At 40.1% G+C, this 27,700-nt stretch overlaps 2 protein-coding genes across 6 annotated transcripts in view; one reads left to right on the top strand and one right to left on the bottom strand.

Annotated features, from left to right (window-relative positions):
- Positions 1-27,700, bottom strand: part of Rbp6 (RNA-binding protein 6) — a 1,960,266-nt gene that overhangs the window by 1,344,876 nt on the left and 587,690 nt on the right. The gene's annotated exons all lie outside the window — the stretch shown is intronic.
- On the top strand, positions 17,582-18,392 carry LOC135702668 (uncharacterized). The gene is made up of 2 exons (XM_065223698.1): positions 17,582-17,823; positions 17,891-18,392. Exons 1-2 carry the CDS (start codon positions 17,675-17,677, stop codon positions 18,390-18,392), a joined length of 651 nt encoding a protein of 216 aa, XP_065079770.1. The 5' UTR covers positions 17,582-17,674.

Raw genomic sequence — 27,700 nt, 5'->3', positions numbered from 1 at the left:
TTTCTCAGAATTGGGTTGGCTAAATTTTGAAATAAAAGTAGTAGTAGAACACTTATGCTATACCATTCATACCATTCAAATAACCTGACTGTGCCAGATCGATACTTTGTACCTCATAATCACGACTTGCTTAACGCCTTCCAGGAAGAAAACATATTCACAACCCTGGATTTTGAAAGAGCATATCATCAAATTCCTGTGGAGGAGGACGATATACCCAACACTGCAGTAATAACCCCTTTGGGCCTCTATGAGTTTACTCGAATGCCGTTTGGGCTATGCAATGCTAGCCAAACATTCCAGAGGTTCATGCCAGGGTTTTCAGCGATGTGGATTTTGTGGTGGTCTTTGTGGACGACATTTGTATCGCGTCCCCCACACCCGAAGAGCATTATAATCATGTGCGGGCCGTATTTCAACGATTAAAATCCTACGGTCTTGTAATAAACGTGGCCAAAATCTGTTTAGCGGAGAGTAGTGTCAACTTTCTTGTAAACGTGGTGAACAAGGATGGAATCCTCCCATTGCCGGATAGAGTCAAGGCAGTTACAGACTTTCCAATCCCTTGCACCGTGAAAGAATTGAGACGATTCCTTGCACTACTGAACTGTTACAAGAGGTTTGTCGCGCACTCGTCTGATCTACAGGCTGATCCTAATTCCTGGAAATAAAAAGGACGATTGTCGGAAAATAGCTTGGACCGATAATACCAGAAAAGCGTTCGATCAATGCAAAATCTCTCTAGCGAAAACCGCACTTTTGCATTACCCTGATTCCTTGAAACCGTTGAGTTTACTTATCGATGCATCAAATACTGCAGCAGGCGCTGTGCTACAGCAGTTCAACTGGGTTCAACTGAGCTTCTATTCAGAAAAGTTCTCGCTGGCTCAGGTGAATACGTTGAATACGTTTGGCCGAGAGCTGACAGCGATGAAGATTTCGGTGCAATACTTTCGTCATATGCTGGAAGGAAGGAGATTCGTTATTTACACCGATCACATGCCGTTAACACACGGTTTGGCTTCAAGTCCAAGCAGTCGTCTTCCAGAGGAGGAGCGGTACTTGCGGCTCATCTAGGAATTTTCGAACGATATGCGTCATATCAGCGGACAGTTCAACGTGGCAGCAGACGCCTTATCCAGAACAGAAACGATTTCTCTTCCCACACCGATTGACTACGACAAAATTGCTGCTGATCAAGTCGCTGACAACGAGTTGCAAGGCCTGGTGGATTCGTCTTCTGTGTTGAAACTGGAGTGCAGGAGTGCGTTCTACTCGACGACTTCGAACGCATCGGTTCGTATGGAAGAACATGAACAAGGACATTAAGTTACTCGTGCAGAACTGCTTACAATGCCAACGTTCCAAAATTCATCGCCACACAGTAGCTCCGTTTTAGAGTATTCCTCTGCCAAACAGCCGTTTTCGAAATGTTCATGTGGATATTGTGGGACCGTTGCCACCATCGAATGGCAACCGCTATCTACTAACAATCATCGACCGTTTTTCTCGATGGCCTGTCGCTCGGACTATGTGCGTTATCTGGATTTCTCGTTTCGGCGTACCAGAAACAGTCACCACGGATCAAGGAAGGCAATTCGAATCTGAGCTGTTTCGTGAATTGGCTAAAGCGATGGGTTCTAAACACATGCGAACAACGGCAAACCACCTACAATCAAATGGTTTGGTGGAGCGATTTCATCGAACCTTGAAAGCTGCAATAATGACTGTTGATTCGAAGCACTGACTGGTGTGATCAATTACCGATGATAATGCTGTGATTGCGTACGTCTTTGCGATCGGATTTTGATTGTTCACTCGCGGAGTTGGTGTATGGCCAAACGTTGCGGATTCCCGGGGAGTTTCTAGAACGTTCAAGTCAGGATATCGATAGAACGGATTTCGCCAAGCAATTGCGAGACTCGTTTAGCAAGCTGAAACCAGTTGATCTTGCTTACCATGCAAAACCAGCCGTGTTCGTGAACCCCTTAACAGCGCAGCCACGTCTTTGTCAGGATCGACGCAGTCAAGAGGCCTCTGGTGCAACCGTATGAAGGACCATTTGCAGTAGTGAAGCAATATGAGAAGTACATGAAGTACAGGTACAGAGGATTTCAATAGATCGCTTAAAACCAGCTTTCATTTGCGATCAAAGTATAAGTGAGCATCCATCACCAGATCAGAATACCAAAATTACACCATCTGGACTTAGAGTCTGGTTCCTGGTGTAATTGGGGGGGAACTATGTGGTGTGCACTGCCAACACTAGACAACAACGCGCACCTGGATACACCCCTGCATCAAACGCGACCATGTTGATTTTAGTTAGTAAGTTTAATTGGAAGATTGCCGTAAAAGCTCGACGCAGATGTCGCCACTGCATGATGATGATAATGTTGACAGACTGCATATAAAATTCGTGAAAATTTGCATTAAATCATAATTTTCATCAAGCCTGCGTGAAATCCTTCCAATATAACATTCGAATTGAAGAAGAAAATGTTTTTACGATCAGACTCATGTGCATCTTTGACTTTTCCAGATGAACTTTCATAAGATATATTCATTTCATTTCACGGCTCCATCAATGCTGCATCGTACGTATGATGTAAACAGAAGTAAATTGCTAAATTACTCAAAATAAAGATGATTTGTCATCTTGTTAACACTTTATAAACCATCGAGCACCATTTTATAGTATGATGCGTGTTGAGTAAATCAAGTTCCATTGCGTTTTCCGTCGAAAATTGTGAGTATCAATATGTTTACCTAAAAAAGGCCAAAATGAACATTTATTGAAAATTGGCGTCCTATACAACCATTTCTACATTATCACCAGCATGATACAATCTTTCCTAAGTAAATTCACTTAATTTCCACTTTCATCCTAGTGGAAATCGCACAAATTCACCATTTTCCGAAAAATGCAGCTGCACAGGAGGTAGCCTCTACCTGTGGGTGTAAACTTGTTGTGCCTAATTTTCCATGAAAACATCTCCGATCCATACCGAAATAATAACAGTTAGTTTGCAAACACGTTTTCTTACACGATTCAAGCAAAAGTTTCCACCGGAAATTATTAGTTTTTTATTTATGTACAGATTTGCCCCCAAAATCGTCTGTTTTACTTGGAGAATTTGGAAACTATCCTCCTTCTAGTAGTTCTCACTTCGAAATGTAGGTGGCGAAAGCTTGGAAAAGTTTCACTGCAAGACGCCAATTATAATATTCATATATAGCTTGAGTCACAGTCCGCTTTGCGTTGTGTTCGCCGATGGTTGTTTCTTTTTGTGTGTCCGATATTTTGGTTTAATTTCGAATGCATTTCAACCTAGCATTAAATATTTTAATTCGGAGCAAGTGTTAGCTTTTCATTAAATAATGGTCAGGATGAAGTGTTTTTGTGAAAATGGTGCCTAAAGCAGCACAGGAATCTTTATTAGTGTTGATCTAAACAACGAAAGCTCCCGTTAGCCATATTTTTTTCCGGTTGCGCGAAACGCATTAAAACGAGTGTGTATGTGTGTTCATGACGAAGTGTATGTGGGAGAGAATACTGTAGCGGCAGCCCATCACACACATTTACCTCAGAGCAATGTGGAATCGTTGCCTGCTCGAAGTTTTTGGACTGGTGAAGGAATCGAAAAGAAATCAGCTAAGTATCACATTTCTAACAATTGAATTATTTTCAGCACATTTCCAGCATGTTATATTTTAATGTTGTGAAATTGATATGTATGTATTATGAAGGTGTTGTTTGTTTAGGTGTGGGTCAGCATCCCTCGGTTCCAGAAACCTGGTTTTGGGTTGTTTTAATTTTCAAATTAATTCGAATCAGTACAATTTACAATTCATATAGCAACGGTGTGAGTTTGTTTGAATCTATTATTTGCACCAGCGACACAGTGAGGGTGATGCTTCAATAATTTGGCGTTGACGGCAACCCAGTATGTAGCTCTTTACTCCCATAAGCCATAAGTAAGTGTTGGTGTTCGTGAAACATGTTGGTAATCACACTGCCCTACTGAGAATTCCTATTAGAAGCGGACGATCTAGAGACACGATTTTTTAATGTGATGATTCGCGGTAGAAAGAATCTTCGCACTGCGCCGTGGAGGGGAGATCTCTTTTGTTCCTCCGTTGGTTGGATGGATGATCGAGTTTGAAGCTCTCTATATGGTGGAGGTAAAGTAGTATAAGTCATAGGTTGTACTTGTTGGTGGTGGTGAGATGAGAGGAAGCGAGGGCTGGTTGGAGCCGGTATGATTTTTGTTTTCTTTTAGGGAACACAGCTGGAATATTGGCGAAGGATGGAATGTATATAATCATACATAGCACTATTAAGGGCCTGTTCATAAACTACGTAGACAGTTTTTTTTTTGGGATTCTTGACCCCCCCTCCCCCTGCGTAGACAATCGCCCATACAAAAATTTTAAAATTTAATGGACCGTGGATAATTGTCAATCCCCCTCCTCCTAAACTGTCTACGTAGTTTATGGACAGCCCCTAACTAGTTTTGGGAACCTGAATGAACTACGGTGAAGCAACATTACTCGAGTGGTTACGTAGGATACATTTTTTTTTTCAGCGAACATCACAAGATCAACAAAAGGGCAAGTAGTGGCGCTCATACGTTCGGTGTATCAAGTAATGGTACGGCACGAGAGGCGGCGGGGGAAAGAAAAATTAAAAGAAAATCTAATACTTGGGTCTCTACCACACCGTCGCGAGAGGTTTGTGGCTACTAGTTGTGGTTGTATCGCTAATTGGTTGTATCGTACAGAGGTTTTACTCACACAACTTAACCGATTGCTTCACCAGGGTAATCCAGCTCATTGGTGCCATGCCATTTATCTTTTACTTGGGGAGGGAAGGGAGAGGTGGATCGAGAAACACCTTTCTAACAGTTCTCCTTCTCTCTCCATTTCTCTCGTGTAGATCGCTCTTCTAAAATGGACCCTACCCGATTGCTTTTATTGACAATAATCGTATTGTCAATACATTCTATATTGACGTCAATACATTGGTATTGACAATATTTCTGTATTCAAATCATCAATATTATTGTCAATAATTACCCTTCACCTCAATATAGTGAAACGTGTGGGGTTTGCTTAAACTATCGGGTGGTGGTGGTTGATGTCTCGCGTGAAGAGGTGAGAGAGTAATTATGGAGAAAGGGGCTTCAGGAGATCCATTGGAGTAAATTGGTGTTTTAACCTTTAAGGTTAAGGTGCTGAGACACGACATGATCCGGTTCGGCGTTTACGGCGGTGTGTTGTTTTTATTGTAACTATTTTATTAACATTAAAATTTTAAATACCCGATTTAGGATGCTAGAAGAGTAGCAGAGTTGAGCAGAGTAACCACACAAAAATTATTAGCGTTTTTCGTACATGGAAGAGGTGGTCGCTTTGTTTTAAGTTTTATGGTTTACAGGTAATTGAAAACCAGCTAGAACAGATAAGCAAACAAAGCAGTAATTTTTCTTGCGTAAATATTAAATTATTTTATTGACGACACTATGCTTGATGGGGCCAAGTCTTTCACTTAATCATTTTATCTCACTTACATAATTCATGCTTCTGCAGTATAGGTCTTATTTTAGCTACACGTCTCCAGTGTGTTTTATCTACAGTTCATATTATTCCTTAAATTGATGTTAAAAATGCTCCTGTATAATATGAAATCATATTGAATGTTTCAATATCGTATCCCATTCCGTTGATAATTAAATTGCACATGAACGTACAGATTCATGAGCCGCCTTATATGTGGATCCTGAATATTACTACATACTTCGTTATATTGTTTTACAACTTGTAATGTTTCTGGAGTATTGTAATGTTTCTGTAATGAATGCATTTACAGGATGAGAGAAGGAAGGCACCTTTTTATTGTTCACTTTATTGTATTTTTATGTATTGTATTACTCATCGAAATTAAAATTAAGCAGAGGAAGTAACAACATTAAATAATATTATATGTAAATAATTATTAAGCAGGTTATTTCTCGTCATGTTAGTTATTCATCACAATTTGTAGCATTATTGTTAGTATCATTCGAGCAAATTATATGTAATTGTTTAATAAATCCTTTATATTTCAGTGTTACATCCACCTGTCATTGTGAGCTGAGGAGGTATAGAGCTGCATCTTATTATATGTAAAACACTTCTTCATTGCAGTAGCAACTTTATTATCCATATAAATGTATTTTCATTATGTCATATTTTAATGTTCTGATATATTTCATTTCTCCATTGCATATATTTTCATTATATAAATAAATACTGGGTCGGGAGGGAGCATCAGGGTATCATTCAAACTGAAACTGGACGATGGTATGATTGACAGCCGGAGTCTAGGAGGGAATAAACACTATCATTTTCTTTATCCTACCGATTCGATTGTGATGGTGTGAATTCTACTCCAACAGTTTCAGGGCGATTGACGCGCCCTTCTTAACAAACCATCCAGTAGGAAGCTTAATAAGTATTGCGAATTGTGTTATTCGATTTGTTGGAGCGTATTGTTGGAAGGAGATTCTTACATTCCCGTGGATTTCGCGTAAGTGTCTCTGCTTACGGGTCCGCCCTTCCGTTTTTGGCCCTTCATACAGCGATATTGTGAATTCAGATCGGTAGCTCAAATTGATCTTGCTATTAAGTGGAGCTGCATACAAGACAAGTCTTGAACGGATGGTGGCTTGAGTTAAAAGAAATTGAGTGACTAAAATCGAGGTTGATTGTATTTTGTTATATTTTATTTATTATTATTTTATTAATTATAGATACCTGCAATAGGTCGAAGAAAGTTTACGAGGAGGCCGGTTGCTGTTGGTGCAGCTCCACTTGGTTATTTGGCTGAAATCATTAGTTTTGACGTTGGATAACGTCTTTCGGCAACATACGGGGGTACAAAATTGAAAACAGTCATTTTGGATGCGTTACGAAAAATTGAAAGATTTTGAACGATAATAACTCAACCGTATCTCGATAGATTAACGAGATAATGGCATCAATCGATTGGAAATATTTCTAGCAATTTTCTGAATGTTTCAAAACTATTGATTTCATTCTGTAAACTATTGAAAAATGGTTAAAAGTAAACCATTGTCTAAAGATGGTGAAAATCGATTGATTTTTTTATATTCTTATACTTTCTCCAACCGAGACATCAGATGCGAGTATCTGACACCTCTGATATTTTCTGTTCTACTATATAAGCGTCCAACAAGGTCGCCCGTTCCATCATTGTCTATCCGATCGTCGACCCAGCAGCAGAGCAGCAGAGCAGCAGTACCAGAGCAGCGGCAGCAGAGCAGCGGCAGCAGAGCCTGGGGGCGAAAGGGCAACTACGCCGAGTGCGTTGGTGCCAGTGCTCCGGTATACTGGGCCGCCGTCATGGAATGCCCAGCTGCTGCAGTTCTCAGTCGGTCGTATTCACCGTCTGCTCCGCAAGGGCGACTACGCCGAGCGCGTTGGAAAAATGGCCCTTTTCAGGGCCACAACATTATCAAGAAAGAGTTTAACGATTAATTTTCTAATGCCTTTCCGACACTTTTTTCATATGACTTTGATCGGCCTCATGATATTCATGAAATTTTGTGGTGGGATTTTTAGCTATGTGAAATTCACATGGTTTTCATCCATTAGATACCTATGTGGTAAATTTTTGAGTGTATGCTTCGGCAATCAAAATAAAGTTTGCACGATGGAAGCGCACATCGTAAATTTCGTTCATTTTAGTAATAATTAAATTGCCCCTCTCCCCCTACCCTCTGGCATGAAAAGCCTTTTTGTGAGGGGAATTTTTCAAAAGGATGCCGATCAAAATAATGGGTACCATTTTCTGAGGATAAGATGAGGACGATTCGTCATCCATATGAAGCGTGTCACGATCATTCCCAAGGATTCGTGGTTAACGCGTCTTATTTCTCTGTTAATACCGGTTAAACTCAATAAGAGGATTGTGATCGACTGGTTCCTCTCAAAATATCTGTTTGGATTTCATCCGAAGTTTCGGTCGCATATATTGTGCCTTTTTGAAGGAATCTTTTGGACTCTATATGTTGGTAGAATGTTCTACTTTAGTATTTTGTGTTCACCTACTAACCAGGCTCGGTTTTATTGTTCTATGAGCCCACAGTATAGGCGTAATAATAATCTAGAAGTATCGCTTCAATACGATTAACCGGTTGGCTAAGCAAAGAAGACCGGAAGCCCCAACGGTAACGGTAAATGTTGAGCAATGAAGGAACAATACAGTTCAGAATCAGCGGTCCGAGGAAAACCTCTTTTGAAGTTACTAGTCAATCACTCAATTTATTGAAGGCAAGCAGTTCACGTCCAAAGCGGAGAGTAAGGTACACTTACCGGGATCCAGTAAACCGATGTCACGTAGGTAGTTAACTCACTTCCAGAGGTACTAATACCTTATCAGAAATCACACCACACTTCAAATTGGACGCACACCACGATCATTTCTGAAATCTCAACCGTAATTTGCTAATGAATTTTATTCCGCTGCCTCAATGTAGGCCATAAGTCCAGGGCCACCGCAGCTCTGCAAGGTAGGGGAAATGGATCTAAGATTGGGCCCATCGCTAAAAATCTGCTATTTACCAATCTTATCTATATGCATAGGCGTAGCCAGGGGGGGCAGGGGGGGCAACTGCCCCCCCCCCCCCTAATCGGTGGCATTTTTTTGGAATATATTTTTTCCCTTTTATTTATTTTTTAGGTTACCCTTGATCTCTGCTTCGATGAAAAATCTAAAGGACACTCATAAATGTGTTTATGTTTATGTTTATTTTTTAAATAGTTTAATGGTCAGCCTGAATTGGAATAATAGACCATGTATCAACTGCTCTTTTCTTACAGTCTTATTCTCTAAAGATTGAAATCAACCCTGATTTTCGTAAATGTTTTACTCAATTAGATCTGTAATTAACTATTTTCGTTCACAAACAAAGCTTCGAAGCAATTCTTTTTTCCTGTTAGTTTCACATTCACGAATATGGGCACTGTTTTATGTTTCATAGCATTGATCCTGAATTGAAGGGTATTTGATGTTACTCATGCTGAGAAACAATAAAACCGCTAATAACATACTATTTATAAGTGTATTTTGAACTATATGGCATGGTAATGGAATTTCGTGAGCATTTCGTTTCCATTTACGTCATAGAAAACTGTGCATTTATTTAATCTAATTTTCTGAAAATACATTCATTCATATTTTCCTATATTACCGTTTATACGAACCGGGTCACCAGATAGAAAGCACCTTGGATCACTCGCTGTATGAAAAGACGGTTCATTGACAGAAAATTCACCGATGAACTTTGCACCACTACATTGTCGGTATCGTTCGGTTTCATTTAATTGACGAGCATGTTAGTGCTGGTAGTGAAAGAAGTGCTTGTTGTTTGGTCGAATTGACCGGTTTAATTAACGGGTGTTAAGAACGCCTCGCAAATATCAGCAGATTTTTCTGGATTAAAATAGTTGTGCAGTGTTGTGAAAGAAACCGTAAATGGATATTCGGAAGTTTTTCAGCTGTCAGTATCTGACTGTTATTTTCAGCGTAATAAGAAATTAAAAAATTATTTAATTTTATGCTTCAGCTAGCTCGAAGCGAAAAAACGAAAGCATTTCCGAAATAGGAAATGAGTTCCATTCAGCAGTATCTTCTACATCGTCCACTGATAAAGTGCTTGATATAGTACCAGGATTGGTGGGAAGCTCGCATATGGCATCTGGATCCGACGATGTTGGTAAGCATTTTCTTTTGCTTGTTTTTTAATTCGTAAATGATCACAACGGACCTCGCATCTTTGATTAGAACCAAGATTTATAAGGTGTTTCACTGAAAAAACCTCTTTCAAAAAATATATTTATTCAGTAATTTTTTGAGGTTGTTTTTGTAGTTTTTACATTTACATATCCTAATTAAAATTTACAAACAGTGACCCTTTAAAGTGTAGTTGTATTTGTTTATTTTTTTATATACACATCGGCTTTCCATGTTCAAAACAATGCATTAATTAAACATATGCTATATGCTCTCTATCGATAATTCAATCCACATCCCTTTCAAATCATCTTGCCTTAGGAGCGTATCTGCATTTAAATAGAGTTTTTTTTATATATTGACATAATATATTCAACAGGACTGATTAACCAAATCCTACCTTCAGCGTATGACCCAAACTTAGCGCGCGAAATGCTATTCCTATTGGAGATGATTATGAAAAACTAACGCCTTGCTTAACAAGGCATGACATAGAACAACAAAAAATCCATAAAGCGAAAATAAGCGTTAAACACTTCTTGATAGAGCAAAGAGAATATGAAATAAAATCGGAGAGGCGGGAAACGCATTGTAATGAATAAAATTCATTCAGTATTTTAACTAACGGTTTGCTTTGATTTTCTGTTTGCAATGCAGTAAACCGGTTGCTTACGCTCCTGCGAACAAGAGCGGAAACTGTGTCAGTGTGAGAGAACTGAGAAGCAACCTTTTCCAGCACCTACCACCGAGTCATTTTGTTCATTCTCGTAGACTGATTATGTTTGTTATTTATTTTCTTCGAAGTGGTTCTCGTTCATTAGTTAGGTTCATTTTTTTCTGAAAGATACGTACCCAAAGAACTGCCATTCGTTCGATAAGGATGACCATTCATGCGTTCACCTCGATTCTCAACTTGGAGGGTACGTGAACGAAAAGTACGTTAAAAAAGCGACTGATTGGTGAATTTGAAGAGCTAAGAATCTTAAATCAGGGGCCAATCGACCACCATCAAGTTTTTTTTTGTTAACATTTATAATTGCACGATTATTTGAAGGCTCGTTTTACAAAAATTACTAATAAAATCATTGATAAATCTACATTTTGAATTAATTTTTTGTTTGTTCCTGTGTAATTAACCGATAAATAAATATATATTTCACACACATATTAATGATATTGTTGTGTTATAATTAACATGCTTTTAGCATATTTTCTCCACGCTTTAGCGAGATAACAATAATTTATTAGACATTGCCATGAAAATCAACAAAACGATAATTTAAACAGCTATATTTAGCGGTCATGTGCACCAGTTTGGATAAAACAGATTTTTTTTTAGAAGAATAGAAATTACTTCATGAGAAGTGATCATCCTGTTAAAATATGGCCAACATAAATCATTAGGACGTCATGCGACTATTTTGGAAGCTGTTCTTATATTATATTAAAATTTAAAAGTTTTCCCAGCTCTACATTAGAAAATTTTAAACTTTATCTTCATATGAAAACGTGATTATCCCGAACACAATTTCATTCCGAATTTCACATTTTTTTTTAAGTTTGGGAACTTTCCAACAAACTTGTGCATAGTGTTGCCCAATCAAGTTTAGATTCATGAGAGTAATGGAGTCGTAGTCCGCAATCGGGGGCCCAAAATTTAGTAATTTTGTGTAGTCCGTGATAACCAATTTCCAAAGTTCGTGATCCAGAACATGGCCTCAAGCATAGCTTCAACATAATTCTATTGGCTTTGATTTTTTAGTTGAATAGTTATAATGAAATGCGGAACCAAATTGGATTGAAGGGATCTTTTTCGATACAAATGTTCGCCTTGATTTTGAAATTCTCCAATAAAACACCATCGAGATCTAGTGTTCTGAAGATGCGAGGTTCGACCTTTACGGATTAAATGACTTAATCAAAATGTTTACTATGCAGTTGCCTCGAAACGAAAACGTGATAAAATTTCCGCAATCGAAGATGAGCCTCAATCGACATCGTCTTCGATGTCTTTCGAAGTTGTTAAGGAGCTTGATGTGATACCCGTGTCAGTGGGGAGTTCCCAACACCAATCAGCACCACGTGATGTGGGCATGTGGATGGGAAATGCTGCTACGATGACGATGACTGAAAAAATTGAGTTATTGAAACGCCATTGGGTACCTCCAGCAAGTTATAACTTCTCTGGAGATTCAATTGATCCCCAACGGAAGTTTTTGATTAGTTTGCTTAAAACGTTCGCTCCATGGCTGGTCTATTCAAAGGAAGTTAAAGGAGCACTGTGTCTTTTCTGCGTGGTCTTCCCACCAACTGTGATCCAGGGTGTTTTGGGAGCCTTCATTGTTCGTCCATTCACAAAATACAAACATATGCATGAATCTTGCAAGAACCATATGCAGGCTCAATGGCACAAGTCAGCATCTATTCCTGTTAACGTTCAACTGATCTCGGCTCACCAGAAATCCGTGGAGGAAAACAGAAAAATTATAAAATCTATTATTTCAACCGTTATATTTTGTGGGACTCACGATTTGCCATTCCGTGGTAAAGAAACCCATACCGGAATTTTTGAAGACCTGATTCAGTTCAGAGCAGAATCAGGAGACGCGGATCTGAATGATCATCTTTCTCATGCAAAGAAAAACGTTACTTTTCTCTCGCCACACATCCAAAACCAGCTCATTTCCATCTGTGGTGACGTCGTCCGTGATGAGCTAATCGGAGATGTACAACAGGCTGCGGCATACAGCATTCTGGCTGACGAATCTTGCGATATTTCTGGGAAAGAGCAGTTGTCGGTTGGTGTTCGTTTTTTTGATATGAAAAAAAAAATGAAATCCGTGAAGAATTTTTGGGATTCGTTGAGCTAGATGCAATGGACACTCATACGATTGCTACCAGTATTGCCAAATTCCTCGAAAGCACTGGTCTGGACCCTGAGAAATGTGTGGGCCAGGGTTATGACGGGTGTTCAACGATGGCTGGGAAAGACAATGGCGTACAAAAACGTTTGAGAGAACAATTTCCGAAAGCTATATTCGTGCACTGTGCCAGTCATAAGCTTAATCTTGTGATCAATGACTTGAACCAAGTGTCGCAAGTTCGGAACACAGTAGGCACGGTGAAGGATATCATCAATTTTTTTAAGGAATCCACGATTCGCAGGAAATACATTCCGAACATTCCCAGTTTCTGTGAGACTCGCTGGTCTCAGAAATACAAAAGCATTTCAGCTTTTAACCTGCATATCGATGCCATAATTGAAGCTCTTGAAAAGCTTTCACAGGAAGGCAACAGCGCTACTCGCAAAACCGCTTATCAGCTTTATAGCGCTGTTGCAAGACCAGAATTCGTGTTTTGTTTGAAGGTGATTGCAAAATACTCTGCATTGATTGAGCCAGTAGTAAATAATATGCAGTCAAAATCAGTGGATATGCTGAAATGCAAAAGACACGTACAGAATATTATCTGCATTATTAGAGGCCATCGTGAAAAATCCGATAATGTGACCGAAAAACTTTTGGCAGAAGCGTGTCTTACAGCTGAGAAAGCAAATATTCAAATGACTCAACCAAGAACCACGCAGCGACAAAAACACAGGGCAAACCCACCTGCATCCTCAGATAAGGAATATTGGAACCGAGCATTGATGATTCCTTACCTCGATTCCCTTATTATGTCGTTGGAAACACGGTTCGGTGAAGATAATACTCCTGCTTATTCATTATCGCTGTTGCATCCTGCAAACATGTTGAAACTGACATTTGAGGACTTCGAGCGCGAAACCAAGTCTTTCGTAAATTTTTATGATATTGAACATTTTTCTGGAGAGGCGGAGTTGTGGTACCAGCATTACATCAGCATGAACTCAGAAGGCAAAAACATCGAAGAGCTTGATCTTATAGATCTTCTTGCTGAAGCCCATCCATTCTTCCCTGCCACTGCGAAAGCAATCAAAATTGCACTCGCCCAACCATGCACAACATGCACCATCGAACGTTCGTTCAGCACATTGCGTCGGGTGAAAACCTGGCTGAGGTCCACAATGGCTGAACAGCGTTTGAATGCTCTTTGCTTGCTGAGTGTTCATCGTCAGATGATAAAAAAAGATCGTTCAAAATTTGAGGAACTAGCGCTGGAGAGATTCTCTGAAGGTAAGAGAAGAATGATTCTGAAATAAGTATATTTTACGAAGCGTTATATTGTACTAATAATATAATATTTTATCACTATCAAATATGCCAACAATTCCCTAAAATAGTAAAATGTTTCTTTTCAAGACCGCCAAAACTCGGAAATAAAAATATTTTATTTTTAGTTATTTCTAGTTTTAATTGTTTATTGTGGTGACAAATCTTATGAAATCCAAATTAAGGTAAATCAAGGTAAAAATAAGTGATGGTCATTTAAGTTGTTTCCAATATTTTAACTTCAGAAATTGCAATGTGAATTATGAATTTTCAACCTTCAAACTGGTCATTGGTTCAGTTCTGCAACAAAAAAGGTAGGTTTAATTCATAGTTGAGATGCTAATTTCAAATAACAGACTAAAGTGGTCAATTTTATACGATAGATGAGGAGATGAAAGTCTAGAATTGATAGTTCCGTTAGAGTACGGCAGTATGAAAATTGTATATAGAAAGAGAAAGCGAGCAAGGAACATTGAGAAGGTACGAATCGGTCGTCATCTATTTTTGCTAAGCTCCTACATTGAAGAGGGATGGTGATGGGTTATCGGCCCCACTACCACCGCTGGCAAAAATAGAACGAAGACTGATTTGCTCATATACCTACGCCGTGGTGAAACAGTTCTATCGATTTGTACCCGCACTTAAGCTGCAAAAATAGAACGAATTTGTAAACCATGTTCTTCCAAATTCGAGATTTTTTTTTTATTTTCCCACGATCCCCAATTAAAAAACGGAAAGAGTTACGGATTATCAATCAATTAAAAGAACTAAATGATCAGCATATTTGTTCCGTCCACTAGCGGTCCTACGTCAAGCTTCCGTTCGTGCCCCTAGCAATAGACCCTTGTACTTTTTTAAAATAATTTTCACTTTCTGCTTGGGAAAATTCAGCTTCGATTAAATGATGATTGACTTAGTAGTCCGTCCGGTATAATAGTATTTGATATAATGGCGTTCAGCTAATCGGGGTCTGACATAATTCTCCAAATATAGTTTTTTTTTGCCCCCCCCCCCCTAATTTGAATCCTGGCTACGCCCATGTCTATATGAACGCGTCGTTGGGACGGTACTGATGGATATTTTAGGGCGCTATTGAAAATTTAGTCGATAGTTTAATTTTAGATATGGATGGAATGATAACACTGCACTGGTTAATTTCTTGGAATTCAAGACACGCCTACACTAATCAACCATCATCGAACCTACTCGATGAGGATATCAATTAACTAGGAAGAGCATGACAGAAAGATTCAACCACTCCTTGCGCACCACGAAGGAAACTGTTTTGAAAACGAAACTCTTTACCATCAAATTGGTCGTCCTGAAAAGGACGGATTTTGTTAAAGGGTTTCGATCGAATTTAGGCCTTCTTTTCGGTCTTCTTGGGCAACAGGACGGCCTGGATGTTTGGCAGGACACCACCCTGAGCGATGGTCACTCCGGAAAGAAGTTTGTTCAGCTCTTCGTCGTTGCGGATGGCCAACTGCAGGTGACGTGGGATAATTCGGGTTTTCTTGTTGTCACGGGCGGCATTTCCTGCCAACTCGAGAACTTCAGCGGCCAGATACTCCATCACGGCAGCCAGGTAGACGGGAGCACCGGCTCCAACACGCTCGGCATAGTTGCCCTTTCGGAGTAGACGGTGAATACGACCGACTGGAAACTGCAATCCAGCGCGGCTCGAACGGGACTTTGCCTTTCCCTTGACTTTGCCTCCTTTTCCACGTCCAGATATAATGCAATGTAAAATAGGTGAACCGATTTACGAACGACACAAGCAGTTCGATGCTGAAACTGTAATGATGACATTTCGACCGTCGAGGGTGGTGTTATGCCTGCGTCGAGTAGCATATTATGAATACAGGGACGGTATACAATAAATACTGTGGGTAGCAAAATACTGAAAGTCTCTACGGGCATGAAACGAGACAGCGTTGCCAGTATTCCTGATTTATTTGATTTTCCAGATTTTCAATCGTCTTGCCAGATACTTACCCAGATATAATTCACTTATATGTTATTACTTTTATTTCAAGAATTTTTAATTATGTTCCGGATTTTCCCAGATTTTTTTAAATATGTTGCTTTAGAGAATTTCCAGCCCAAAACGAAAACCGGTTGGAAATGAGCGTTTCCGAATTCAGTCCAATAGAGGCGATGGGGGCAAGAAGACCATACGGGGCGAGATGGGCCACCGTTCGTTTGGGCATAATACCTATTAACTTAATCTATTTTTTTTACATCTCCATGAAAACCGTATCAAAATTCAATAACATGTCTAAGATAATAATGGAAATGTAACATTAGCTCAAAATCTCTAGAATATTAAAAGATATGCAGTCAAGAAAACAAGCATCGCATTCACTATATTACATTTTACTGATCCACTGGTTCTACAGCGAGCAATACACGTAACTGTTGCTAAAAGAACTTATGTTTCTATTTCACTTGATTCCTGCATGTTATTTTCTAGTGAAAACCTGTCAAAACCTTAACTTTTACTAGGGTGCTCATATTGCCCCGTATGGTTGTTGATCGGAGCAAAAACTGAAATTTTTCAAACATAATCATTTATTCAGTCTATCATTCCAAAACCACAACCAAAACGGCCCTTTTCAGGGCTACCAATAATTCGACAAAGAGTTAGTTTTGAAGAAAATTTCTTTCCAGAATATCACAGCTACACTTAAATTTGGGGACTATACTGGGGTGTGGGAACGCTGGAAGGGGAGATGCTGTCTGTCTTCGAACTACCAACATCATTCCAAAGCTCCTCCAGGGCGACAGAGTAGAGCAAACCCAACAACATCAGCCCAACAAAACGGCCCTTTTCAGGGCCACCAAACTTTTGCAAAAGAGTTATTAAGGAATGTTCCTAAAATATAATATACACAATTAAGTACAACACATAACAGACGTTATCCAACGCCAACCCTGCGGTCGTATCTAGTATACAACCCTTCCAACTTTTTTTTTTATTTATTTCTACAGTAGCCCCTCTCTATCGTTCGGACATCAAATCAGCTTATCGTTTACCAAACCCTGCTGAGAAACCCTACCCTCTTACCCAACATCCCAGAAAGATTATTTTGTTAATCATAAAGTTTGAATTGATGCAATACCCAGTAGAGTAAAATAAAACTGTATTCCTTAATACCATCTATCCTTTTGTTATATTTTTCTGTAAAATATCAGTTTTTACCTATCATTACCAAAATTACCGGTTTCGTGAAAGAGCCTAAGTATTACCATCCCTACCGACCCTATTGAACATTCACTTCCACTTTCTGATGTTTTAGTACCTGAAAGTAAAAGAAAAAAAAAAACAAATTAAAATCAATTCAATGCGTGACTCACACAACTCGGGGCAATATCAATCTTCAAACCCCAGCGGCATTAATTTACAATGTAACAGAAATGAAACTCTTATCAACACTATTCCTAGCTGCTTATGCTGGCAATCGAACAACATCCGTTCATTTTATCGTAATCACACACTCTCGTTGCGCAATTCTTTAACCCTTAATATGCAACAAGTCTAAGCATGTCCGTTGTACAGGCTTCTTATCGCAAACCTCCCTCGAACACCACGCTTTATGCGAAGCCAATAAAATAGCCGGATCATTTAATAAATTACATCACTTCCAGTTTAGATCCCACTTAGAATAGATCTGCGAACCACAAGATGGGTCTCCCAGTCCAAACGATCATTTTCGTACTTCTAGCTGCAGCAAGCACTCTGGCAGCGGATGAGGCAAACAGTGTTGAACAGGACCACTCGAATGGTTTCGGATACGAAATCATACAAACCAAGCTGGAAATGCTAGAATTTCGGTAAGTATTAGTGCTACCTCAGTCAACACTGCGGAATCACCGAACCTTTTTCCCTTCCCCAAACTAGATTTTCGGAGCTATTCGTTCAACTGAAGGAGCAAGGAGAAACCTTCCTGAACAATCAACGTCGCGTGGAAGACGAACAGCGCCATCTGAACCAGATCGTTGATCGCTACGAGCGCAAAATCAGCAACCTAATTGTCGATCTGGAGGATTCCGTTGGGATCAATGTCTCCCGCATAAGCGACCAGTCGCGGCAGATACTGGAACTGCAGACCATCTGTTCCAATCACGATTCCATTCGTAGTCAGCTGTTCGAGATGCATCCGAAGAATACCAGTGCTAGGTCCGAACAATTGGCATCAGTCAAATTGACCGATCCAGAAGCGTGCGCAGAAAATAGTGATCAAATGTCCGGACTGTGTCGAATGCAAATTGGCTCGGAAGACGTGATGGTCTATCGGGAGCAAGTTCGTTTTGGAGGAAATTGGATTGTTGTCCTGCAGCAGATGGTTCGGAGGCATTCAATAGAAGCTGGGCTGAGTATCGCGATGGGTTCGGAGCGGTAGGGCAGGAATTCTGGATTGGTCTAGAGCGTTTGCATCTTTTGACGAAGGCTTCGACTCATGAACTTGCGGTTGAACTGGAGGACTTTGCGGGAAACTACCGCTACGCAAGATATGGAGAATTTTCGGTGGGACCTGAAGAGGAACAGTATCCGTTGTCGGTGCTTGGAGACTACGTTGGAACAGCCGGGGATTCTTTGAGAAATCACGTGGGAGTAAAGTTTAATTCTGATTACGTTCTGGGATGCGCCAAGGAATATGGAACTGGTGGATGGTTTTTCGCTGGTGAATGTTATAACGCGTAAGTATGTGTTTTTGATGTAATATATAAGTTTTTTGCATAAACTTTTTAATTACAGAAATATCATGGGCAGATGGCAAAACAGTGAAAAATGGCATTCAATTGTATGGGAAACATTCGCAACTGATGCAAACCCTCCAATGAAGTTCATTAGAATGATGGTGCGAAAGGTTTGAAGTTAAACTTGCATATCGTATATATTGCATATCGTATAATCAATATCTTCTGAAATGCGCCTCAAACATTAATCAACAATGTAATAAAAGGTACTGTATTCTCAAGTTTATCAAATCAATGAAATGAAATCCTATCCAAATTAAGTCCAGTTTTGCACAATTACCGAAGAAAAGATTGTAACAGGAATTGCACTTTCCCAAAGTTACAACCTCTTTCATTTTGAAACTTTCACAAAGCCAGAGAGAAGTAAAAATCTCCGCTTAACCGGAGAAGAGGCCAAAGCAGCCGCTCGCCCCCGCTGGAAACCGTCGGGAGTTAACTTTTGAAAAGGGGGAACTACGATCTCCATCTCAAACCCCCCTTTGTCACCTAACTACTACAAGAACGACGACAACCGAGTGGAAAAGAAAGGAAACAAGGATACCACAATTAGGTCTGATTAGTCTACTTGGTCCTCGCTGTACCTGGATGAGCGGGTGGTGTAGGTGGTTGGAAGCCCAGCCACCGAGTTGAGTCGACTTCTATAGTGTGTGCACTTGTTGTTTCTTCTTGTTTTGGAAAATTTATTATTGAATTTTATTTTTCTCAGCAGGAAACTTTCCTCGCTCTGTTCTCGCTAGTTTGCCTTCGAAAAAGGTAACCGAGCGAGCAAGAAGGTGGAAAAGTTTGCCGCTTTTAATCTTTCTAAATATTTGTAAAGTTTCACTGTCGTTGGTGCCTAGGTGCACTTTTTTTTCGTTTTCAATTTTCTCAATTTTATTATTCATTGCTTCGGAACAAGCAACTTGGCGAAATAAAAGACATGTCTCAAAGTCCAACTATTAGATTTTCAACAGGATTACCAGAGGAAGCCAAGTCTTGCCTCGTCTCACATGTGTGATACGATACACCCAAGTGAAGAAGCGTCTGAATTGAATTGAGCAGTCGAATAGACAACAACACCGGGTCGGGTCGGTACGAGCAAAAGGATTGCACCTTTCCCCCATTTTGCGACACCGACCCATCATGAATGGAGGAACGATTGACTTGTACCTAAACGGATTTTCTCCCCTCGATGTCGAAGTGGTGCGGAGTGCAGGGGCAGGTGGTTCCGAACATCCAGATGTCAAGTGATTTACATCTTCTTTTACAGCTTCCGTTATCAACAGCACTCAGTCAACCTCAATCATTTCTCACAGCCGTCTCCACAGCCGAATAGGGGATAAGAATGCAGCTCAAAGCTCTTGAATAGGTGAATCCGAATGATAAATGAAGCATCTCCCATCCGACCACCCACCCACACACACACACACACACCTACTGAACAGAGCGAGATAGACATAGTGTGTGCAGCAGCAGCAGCAGCAACACCACCGAAGAAGGAACAGGAAGATATTTGCATTTGTCTTTTCTTATATTGCTTTTTGTCTGAATGGCAGTCTGTCTGTCTTCCTGGGAAGCTGAAGTTTGTGGCTGCCCTGGCAGTCAGTCGTATTCTGAGTCTGGCTCGTAAGGATTTCAAAGGACAAATAAATGTGTGCTTATCGCTGTAAACGATTTCAATATGGGACCCTTGCTCACAGAAGCCCGAAACGAAGACGCAGGGGAAATAGATTTATGCTATTATATGCGGAGGAGTGATTTCGTTGAAGACCAGCACCGGGAACAATTGCTCCGGGTGGGAACATGTGGCACAGGATTGATTCGGAATAGAAATCGAGTGAGTGAATTTGCTTTATTGAGTTTCCCTAATGCCCCAGCCTCGGTGACTGCAGAAATGGGTTCTGCAACAAGTGAGTGTTGAAGTCCAATTTTGATAAGCTCCAGTCAATCCACATTGCTCTTGTACCGAACTAGTCGAACATATTGGCCGTTTTGAGCAAGTGTGCATTGAGTGGAAATGGAACATTATGGTCAATCTGTCCGGATGTGATTCGGAAGAGTGCTGCGATAAGCTGGTTCAGTTTATTGTGATGGAAAGAGGATCAATCACAAAACGTTCTTGTAAGGAGTGGAGAACTTAATACCGTATGCGTGATAATGTTTGCACTATCGTACAAATAAGGTTCCCGTTTCACCTGTGCATACAACGCCTTGGTTTTCTTTGCATGCACGTAACCTATAGCTCATACCGTAGTAGGCTGTGTATAAAAGAAAATGATTTACTTAGTTTGACAGTTGCACCACGGCGAAGTGGCAGCGTATTCGTGATTTGTCCCACGCGCAAATGTCGCAAAAAGACATTTCAATCGCCATGGGAGTGTCCCGGTGGACCGAGAAAAGAAAGGACAACTATCCGCGAAAGTGGCCACAGGTCGTCCGAGGTCAGATCGGGTTCCGAGGGTTATCGCTGCTATCAAAAGGAAGATTCGGGTGAATCAAGTGAACGCACTTAATAATGGAAAATGGCCAAGGAACACGGGATCAGTGACTTTACGGCACGGAAGATCGTAATGGAAGATTGCGGGGCGAACTCGATGGCACCTCTTGAACTTCCTTAAGAGAAAAAAATCCGGTAATCCTGTTCACCGACGAGAGCATGTTTACCGTCGATACCGTATCAAATTCTAGAACCGATCGGTATATTAGTTCTCTTCCGGTAAAAAAAACGTGGCCGAACCGCACTCAGAAGTGGTTGAAGTTGAAGGAACATCTTCCGTTCTGGGCGAAGGATATGTGGCCGCTATCCAGCCCCGATCTTAATCCGCTGGATTACTCAATATGGCGCGTCATGAAGGCCAAGGCCTGTTCTAAACGCCACCCGAGTATAGCAAGCCTCAGACAAACATTGACCCGTACCTGGAGAGAAATGGATCCAGACTACATTATTATATACAGAATTTTTTTTAATTTTGACATTGCTCAACGGGATTTTTCCTCAGATCAACGATAACTACGGTTTACAAATTTGGATCGAAGTTTTAGAAGTAGATCCAAAGTAAAATGAGGCCGGTACATATATTGAAGAAGGATGCTTATTTTTTTTTTCTTTGTTCAAAAGGGCTGTTTTCTTTTGGACAAGGGACGGACTTGGCGTAGAGGTTGACATTCATGCCTCTCACGATAAAGGTTACGGGCAAGCACCGTATGATATTAATAATTATGTTTGTCGATTAAAATATCGATTAACTTCATTTGCGTATTACTGTAGCCTGAGTGTTGAATGTGCAATATTGGTAATAGCATTGAATATTGATTCATTAATAAAAGTTATTTACAGATTGTAAGCACGATGGTTGCTCAATCAGCTTTGAGTTCTGGCATTACTTAGTTCAATACGTCAAATCTGACATCAGCACCGTATAGTTGATTGTTTTTAATGGTATGCGTGCTCAGAACATTTTGTCATTCGTGTATGTAGTGAAATTACGTGTATTTCTGTGAATTATGATTTTACATTGTTTTAACATTTAAATTGATTAGCTTATCAGGCTCTTCATTTTTGTTTTCTAATTTACGTATCCACGTTTTTCTACTAGTCTACAGAATACCCCTTGGGGGGTGTGTTATGTTTGAATTGAAAAAAGTGATAACCTACCTATCTACGAGTATAACTTAACCTAACGTGCTAGATCACGTATGATCTGATAATTTGATCTCAGACAGGTGTCTCTGAACCTTTCCAGGATGAATACTCTCCGTTCTTCTAATGTCTGAATTCCAGTCAGGAGGTGGATCTCAGAATTTTTAGGCCGCGGGGGACTGTTTAGGACTTTTCTAAGGATCTTGTTCTGGATCCTTTGGAGTTTAAGGTGATGGCATTTGGCGTAACTCTCCCAGATTGGCATCCCGTATTCTATTACGGGAAGGATGATTGGTTTGTAGACAGCAAGCTTAATTTTCAGGGATAGAGTATATAGTGACCGAGCACGATTCCAAATAAATTATGTGCAGCCGTCGCAACAATAGCCAACAGAATGCCGGTCGGTGCAATCGTACTCCAACACATTCCAGACTAAACCCATCAGTCGATCTCCTTCGATCAATACCGCATGCTATCTTTATCTCTCCTACTTTATTTCCTATAAGTCATCGCACTCTCATACGCTCACACGCCACACTCCACAAACGAGACGAACAACCCGAAACAAATACCTCTATCGGATTTCTATGTTCCGTTTTGCTTCGTATTTTCCGCTACACGAATTCTCTGTTGCATTCAGCGTTGCCAGTATTCCAGATTTATCTGGATTTTCCAGATTTTCGATCATTCAGCCATATACACAGGCAAATCACGTCTATTTCCAGATTTTAAAAATTTGTTCCAGATTTTCCCAGATTTTTCAAACATGTTGCTTTAAAAATATCATTGCATTTGATTTACACTCGAAACAAAAAAATAAAAACTGCTTCTTTAATTATTAAAGGCCATCAACGTTGGAAATTATTACAATATCGTACATGGAATTGTTACAACATGTTTGCATGTTAATGGGTTGCGGAATCATGAAAATGGAGCCATTTTCTAAAGATTGTTCGCTGAATAAAATCTTCAAACTTTTAAAAATAGTGGGCTTGAATGTTTGTTTAGATGGATTTTCCTTTTTTTAAAAGAACAAAATTTCAATATGGAGGAATATTCATAATTTTTTTAATTTTGAGAAATCAAAAACTGTTCAGGATTGAAAACAATAAATTCAGCCATGGAAAATTAGCATGGCTTTTGAATCTAGACAACCACCAAGACTTTGAAGTATGTTTGTGAGTTTTTTGAGGATAATTAATAATGGAAATTTTAAAGGCATCTGATAATTTTTAGCATTTTTTTTAAAGTACCTGTGAATATTCAGTTACAGCAGTCATTTTTTTTTAGAATTTTGAATTGCCCTAGAACTTCATAATTTTAAGGTAATGTTGAACATAGTTTACAGTGAAGTGTGAGGCAAATTCTTTGCGAAACCAAAGGAGAATTTCAAGTGAATTCTGAGTAGAGTTCGATCCATCTTTGTAAGCTTCGTGGTCGTGCGGTGTAACCCGTCCTTCAGGCGTATTGTGAGTGCCACGAAGTGAGGGTTCGATTCTCGCTCCAGCCAGTGGACCTTTTCGAAACCTGAAAATTTCTCTACTGGTCTACTGGGTGTGGTGTGTTGTCTGTTTTCTAGTGTTAAGTTTTCAGTCTCTGCATCCTCTGGTTGAAGATAGTGTCAGTTGTCTTTTAAAAACTCTGATGACAATTGCATGGAGATTTTGTGAAGAATGGAAATAGAATTCGGAAGAGAAATCAAAGAAAGTTCTTATGATAAAACTTAAGGAGTATGCTGATACGAATCGTGAGAATAATTTCAATGGAATTCTGCATTGAATGCTTCTATGGAGATTCATTTTTATAAAATTTTAAGAAATTTAATCGGGGTTATGCCAAAAGGACATCTGGCAATTTCTAGAAGACTTTCAATGTCATTTTGGCAAAGTATTTGAGTACTTAGCAAATACTGAAAAGGATTTCAAAAACAATTCTGACCTTACCTACAAAGCAGCTCAAAGGGAATTATCGGATAGGTCTGATAATAGTGTGACGGTCATTCTAAAGAGTGTGCCAAGGAAGTTATTAAGAATTTTCTAATGGAATTTTATAGAGAAAGATGGAAACAAAATTATGCCAATTCTTGGAAATTATTGCTAGTTTGAGGGAGTTGTGGAATCGGAGAGTGATTTATAAGAGATAACAAGAGAACTCTTCGAATGTTACTGAATACGTTTGGATATTATCAAGATTATTTTAGGGAAATACAGAAAATAAGTACGATGGAATTCTAGGATGATTCAAATGGAACTCTGAAAAAGGACGAAGATATCCTGTAAAGAGATCCATGTAACAAAAAGTTTCATGATCTGGGACCCAAGAAATATATAAATTCCGCTTTCAGACTTTCATTTTAGTTATATAATAAAATTATTCGTAATGGCAATGCAAACATTTGAGTTACCTGTAGTTTAGGTAAACTGTGTGTTAATACCACGATTTTATTTCCACTTCAGCCTGGTGAATTTTACTTTAAATAAAATTGCCTACTGCCTACTATGATGTCAAGAATTACATGGTTAGTCTGATGAACCTCAGGGTACTATTAGAATTATTTAGAATTATTTAGATTTATTAAAATCTTTAAGACATACTATGGTACTGCATCAAAAAGTAAGGACTACATCGACCTTTAGTTTAAAAAATACTTCCCATCAAAGTAGCTTGATTTTTTGCTTTTCATTCTTTTTAAAAAAAAGTTACAGTTTAAAAATCAATTCTAAAAATATTTTCCGCAGTATTTTACCAACGATTAAACTCAATTTTTGAAATGCTGCGTAATGGATATTCGAACTTTTTGGGCACACTGTGTCAATACTTTTCTTAACTTCTGGACGATTTAAGCAATGCTTACAAGTTATTTGTTTTATATAAATTATTTAAACATGTAATTCATACACATTCTCGTACTTTGAATAAATTCCAGATGATCATACTGACCGATTTTTACGGGAGATTGGCACATATTTTTAATTTCAATAGCATTATGTTAAAAACAGGATTTTTTTGAGCCTTCCAGATTTTTCCAGATTTTGTATTTTAACTGGTCCAGATTTTTATGAAAATGACCTGGCAACGCTGGTTGCATCGTTTTTACATTATAGAGCTATGCGATTATCGTTAGAAATACAACATGCACTGAACAACATTGTAACTTTATTTTCCCTTCATTAACTGTGTGATCGATATGTTCATCAATATTCTGGATTGTGAACACCAATTAAACAAGCATTTTTTTAACGAGTTCATCCCATCTATTTCAGAGTAGACCTCCTGTTGATGAGTGGATACAGTGATCTTATCAAGATGTTACACTTGGTTTTGGTTATGTCAACGTGCTCCCTGAAAATCAGCTTGCTGTCTATTGTTAAGCCGAGGTAGACTACCTCTTTCGACCATTTCATCAGTGTGCCGTTCAGGTAGATCTTATTATTCACCAACGGAACAAGTCTGGAAGATTTTGACCTGGGTCTTTTCCGCGATGATACGGATCTTCCAGCTGTTGAAATATTCAGACAGGACATCCAGGCCTCTCTGAAGTTTGGAAGACAGAGCTCCAATGACCCTACCCTTGTAGACGATGGATGTGTCATCTGCGAACAGAGACAACGATCCACCATCAGGGAGAGCTGGCATATCGGAGGTGAACAGGTTGAATAGGATGGGGCAAATGATGCTTCCTTGTGGAACCCCAGCACCGATGTTGAAAGCATCCGATGTGATGTCATTCAGAGAGACTCGGAACGTCCTGTTCGATAGATAGTTGTTAAAAAATAGTACTCGAGTGGCCGGTCGAACGACCTTTCTGAAAACCAAACTGTTTCTCGAGTAACAAGTTGTTTTCTTCAGCAGATGTTAGGAACCAGTGGTAGACTGCTCTTTCGAACAGTTTTGATAACGCTGAGAGAAGGCTGATTGGTCGCTAACTTGAACGAGAGGACGGATCCTTCCCAAGTTTCCGGATGGGTATGACTTTAGCTGACTTCCAGCACGAGGAGAAGTAACCAAATCGGAGGCACAGATTAAAAATCAGTGCCAGATGGTTGTAGAATCTGGAGCTCAAGTGTTTGAGTTCCAGATTCAGAATGTTGTCGAAACTTGGGGCCTTCATGTTTTTAGATGATTTGATATGGGCCAACAGTTCGTCAGCCGTAATCTCGGATTCCTCTGGAAAAAAAATTAGGAATCTGAAGAAGATTGGTTGCATTTTCAGCAACCTCAGATTCATGAGAGCTGACGATATTTTGTCCGAGATTATGGGAGCTGACGAAGTGTTGACCTATCGCGACAGCCTTCTCTTCAGGAGTTATCAGATGAACCATTGGGTCGCCGGGACGATCCAGTGGGGTCAGTGGTGGAATGGACATGGGCTTGTTTTTAAGAATTTTTGTAAGTTAAGTCGATTACAATTGGTCTTCAAGTTAAGCAGGCCAGTACGCTGGTACTGCTTACGAATGGTGTTACGGAGTCTAATGAGATCTTTGGTAGGGCTTTTAAGGTTCACCTGTCTGGATACTGGCACGTGTTGTTCCCTGGCCCGGGAAATCGCCTCCTCGATGGTTTGTAGACACCGGTCAACATCTTCGGACGTCCCCGATTGGACATCGTAGTCGATGGTTGTGTCGACGCAGTGTTGATATTGCGCCCAGTTGACTCGACGGTAATTGCGCCGGGAAGCTTCGAATCGGTTAACTGAGGATCCAACTTTGCCCACCACCGGGTAGTGGTCCGAGCTCAGCTCCTGGAATGCCACAGTTTGCGAGATGTTGTGTCCCATGTTGCTTACGAAGATGTTGATGGTCGCATGGACCCCAGACCGACTCAACCGGGTGGGAGAGTCCGGGGCCAAGATGGTATAGTGGCCCTCTTGCAGGGCTTCATTCAGGATGGTGCCGTTTCGATTGCTCCGACCGTTGCCCCAAGCTTGGTGTTTTTCGTTCAGATCGCCTGCGATGATAAAGTTCCCGCTCCTTCGGGTGAGTTTGATGATGTCTTTCCGGAGGGCCACTGACGACCCGTCCTTGATGTTGGTTTACTTGGGGCAGTAGGCCGCAATGATGGTGATTGCGCTAAGTGATGTGCTCACCTCCACTCCGATGGCTTCAATTGTTTTCAGCTGGAAGTTTGGTAGCAGCCGGCAACTGATGTTCCGTCTTGCAGCGATGGTCACTCCTCCAACTCCAGAGCAGGTGCGATCAAGTCTGACGAGCCGAAAGTCGGGAAGGAATACGTTCAGTTCGGGCTTCAAATGCGTCTCGGTGATGATAGCAATGTCGACCTCCTTGGTGTTGAGGAAATCGAGTAGCTCTCTATGCTTGTTCGTCAGTGAGC

Source organism: Ochlerotatus camptorhynchus, unplaced genomic scaffold (genome assembly GCF_037179485.1).
Source record: "Ochlerotatus camptorhynchus isolate MF236.1 unplaced genomic scaffold, CSIRO-AGI_Acam_v1.1 ptg000196l, whole genome shotgun sequence".
NCBI lineage: Eukaryota > Metazoa > Arthropoda > Insecta > Diptera > Culicidae > Ochlerotatus > Ochlerotatus camptorhynchus.
The sequence above is the reverse complement of the archived record's forward strand: the minus strand, read 5'-3'. Positions and strand labels throughout refer to the sequence as shown.

Coding starts and splice junctions, on each gene's coding strand:
- LOC135702668 (XM_065223698.1), top strand. CDS start 17,675: ATGGGTCTCCCAGTCCAAACGATCATTTTCGTACTTCTAGCTGCAGCA. Junction 17,824..17,890: donor CTGGAAATGCTAGAATTTCG/GTAAGTATTAGT, acceptor TCCCCAAACTAG/ATTTTCGGAGCTATTCGTTC.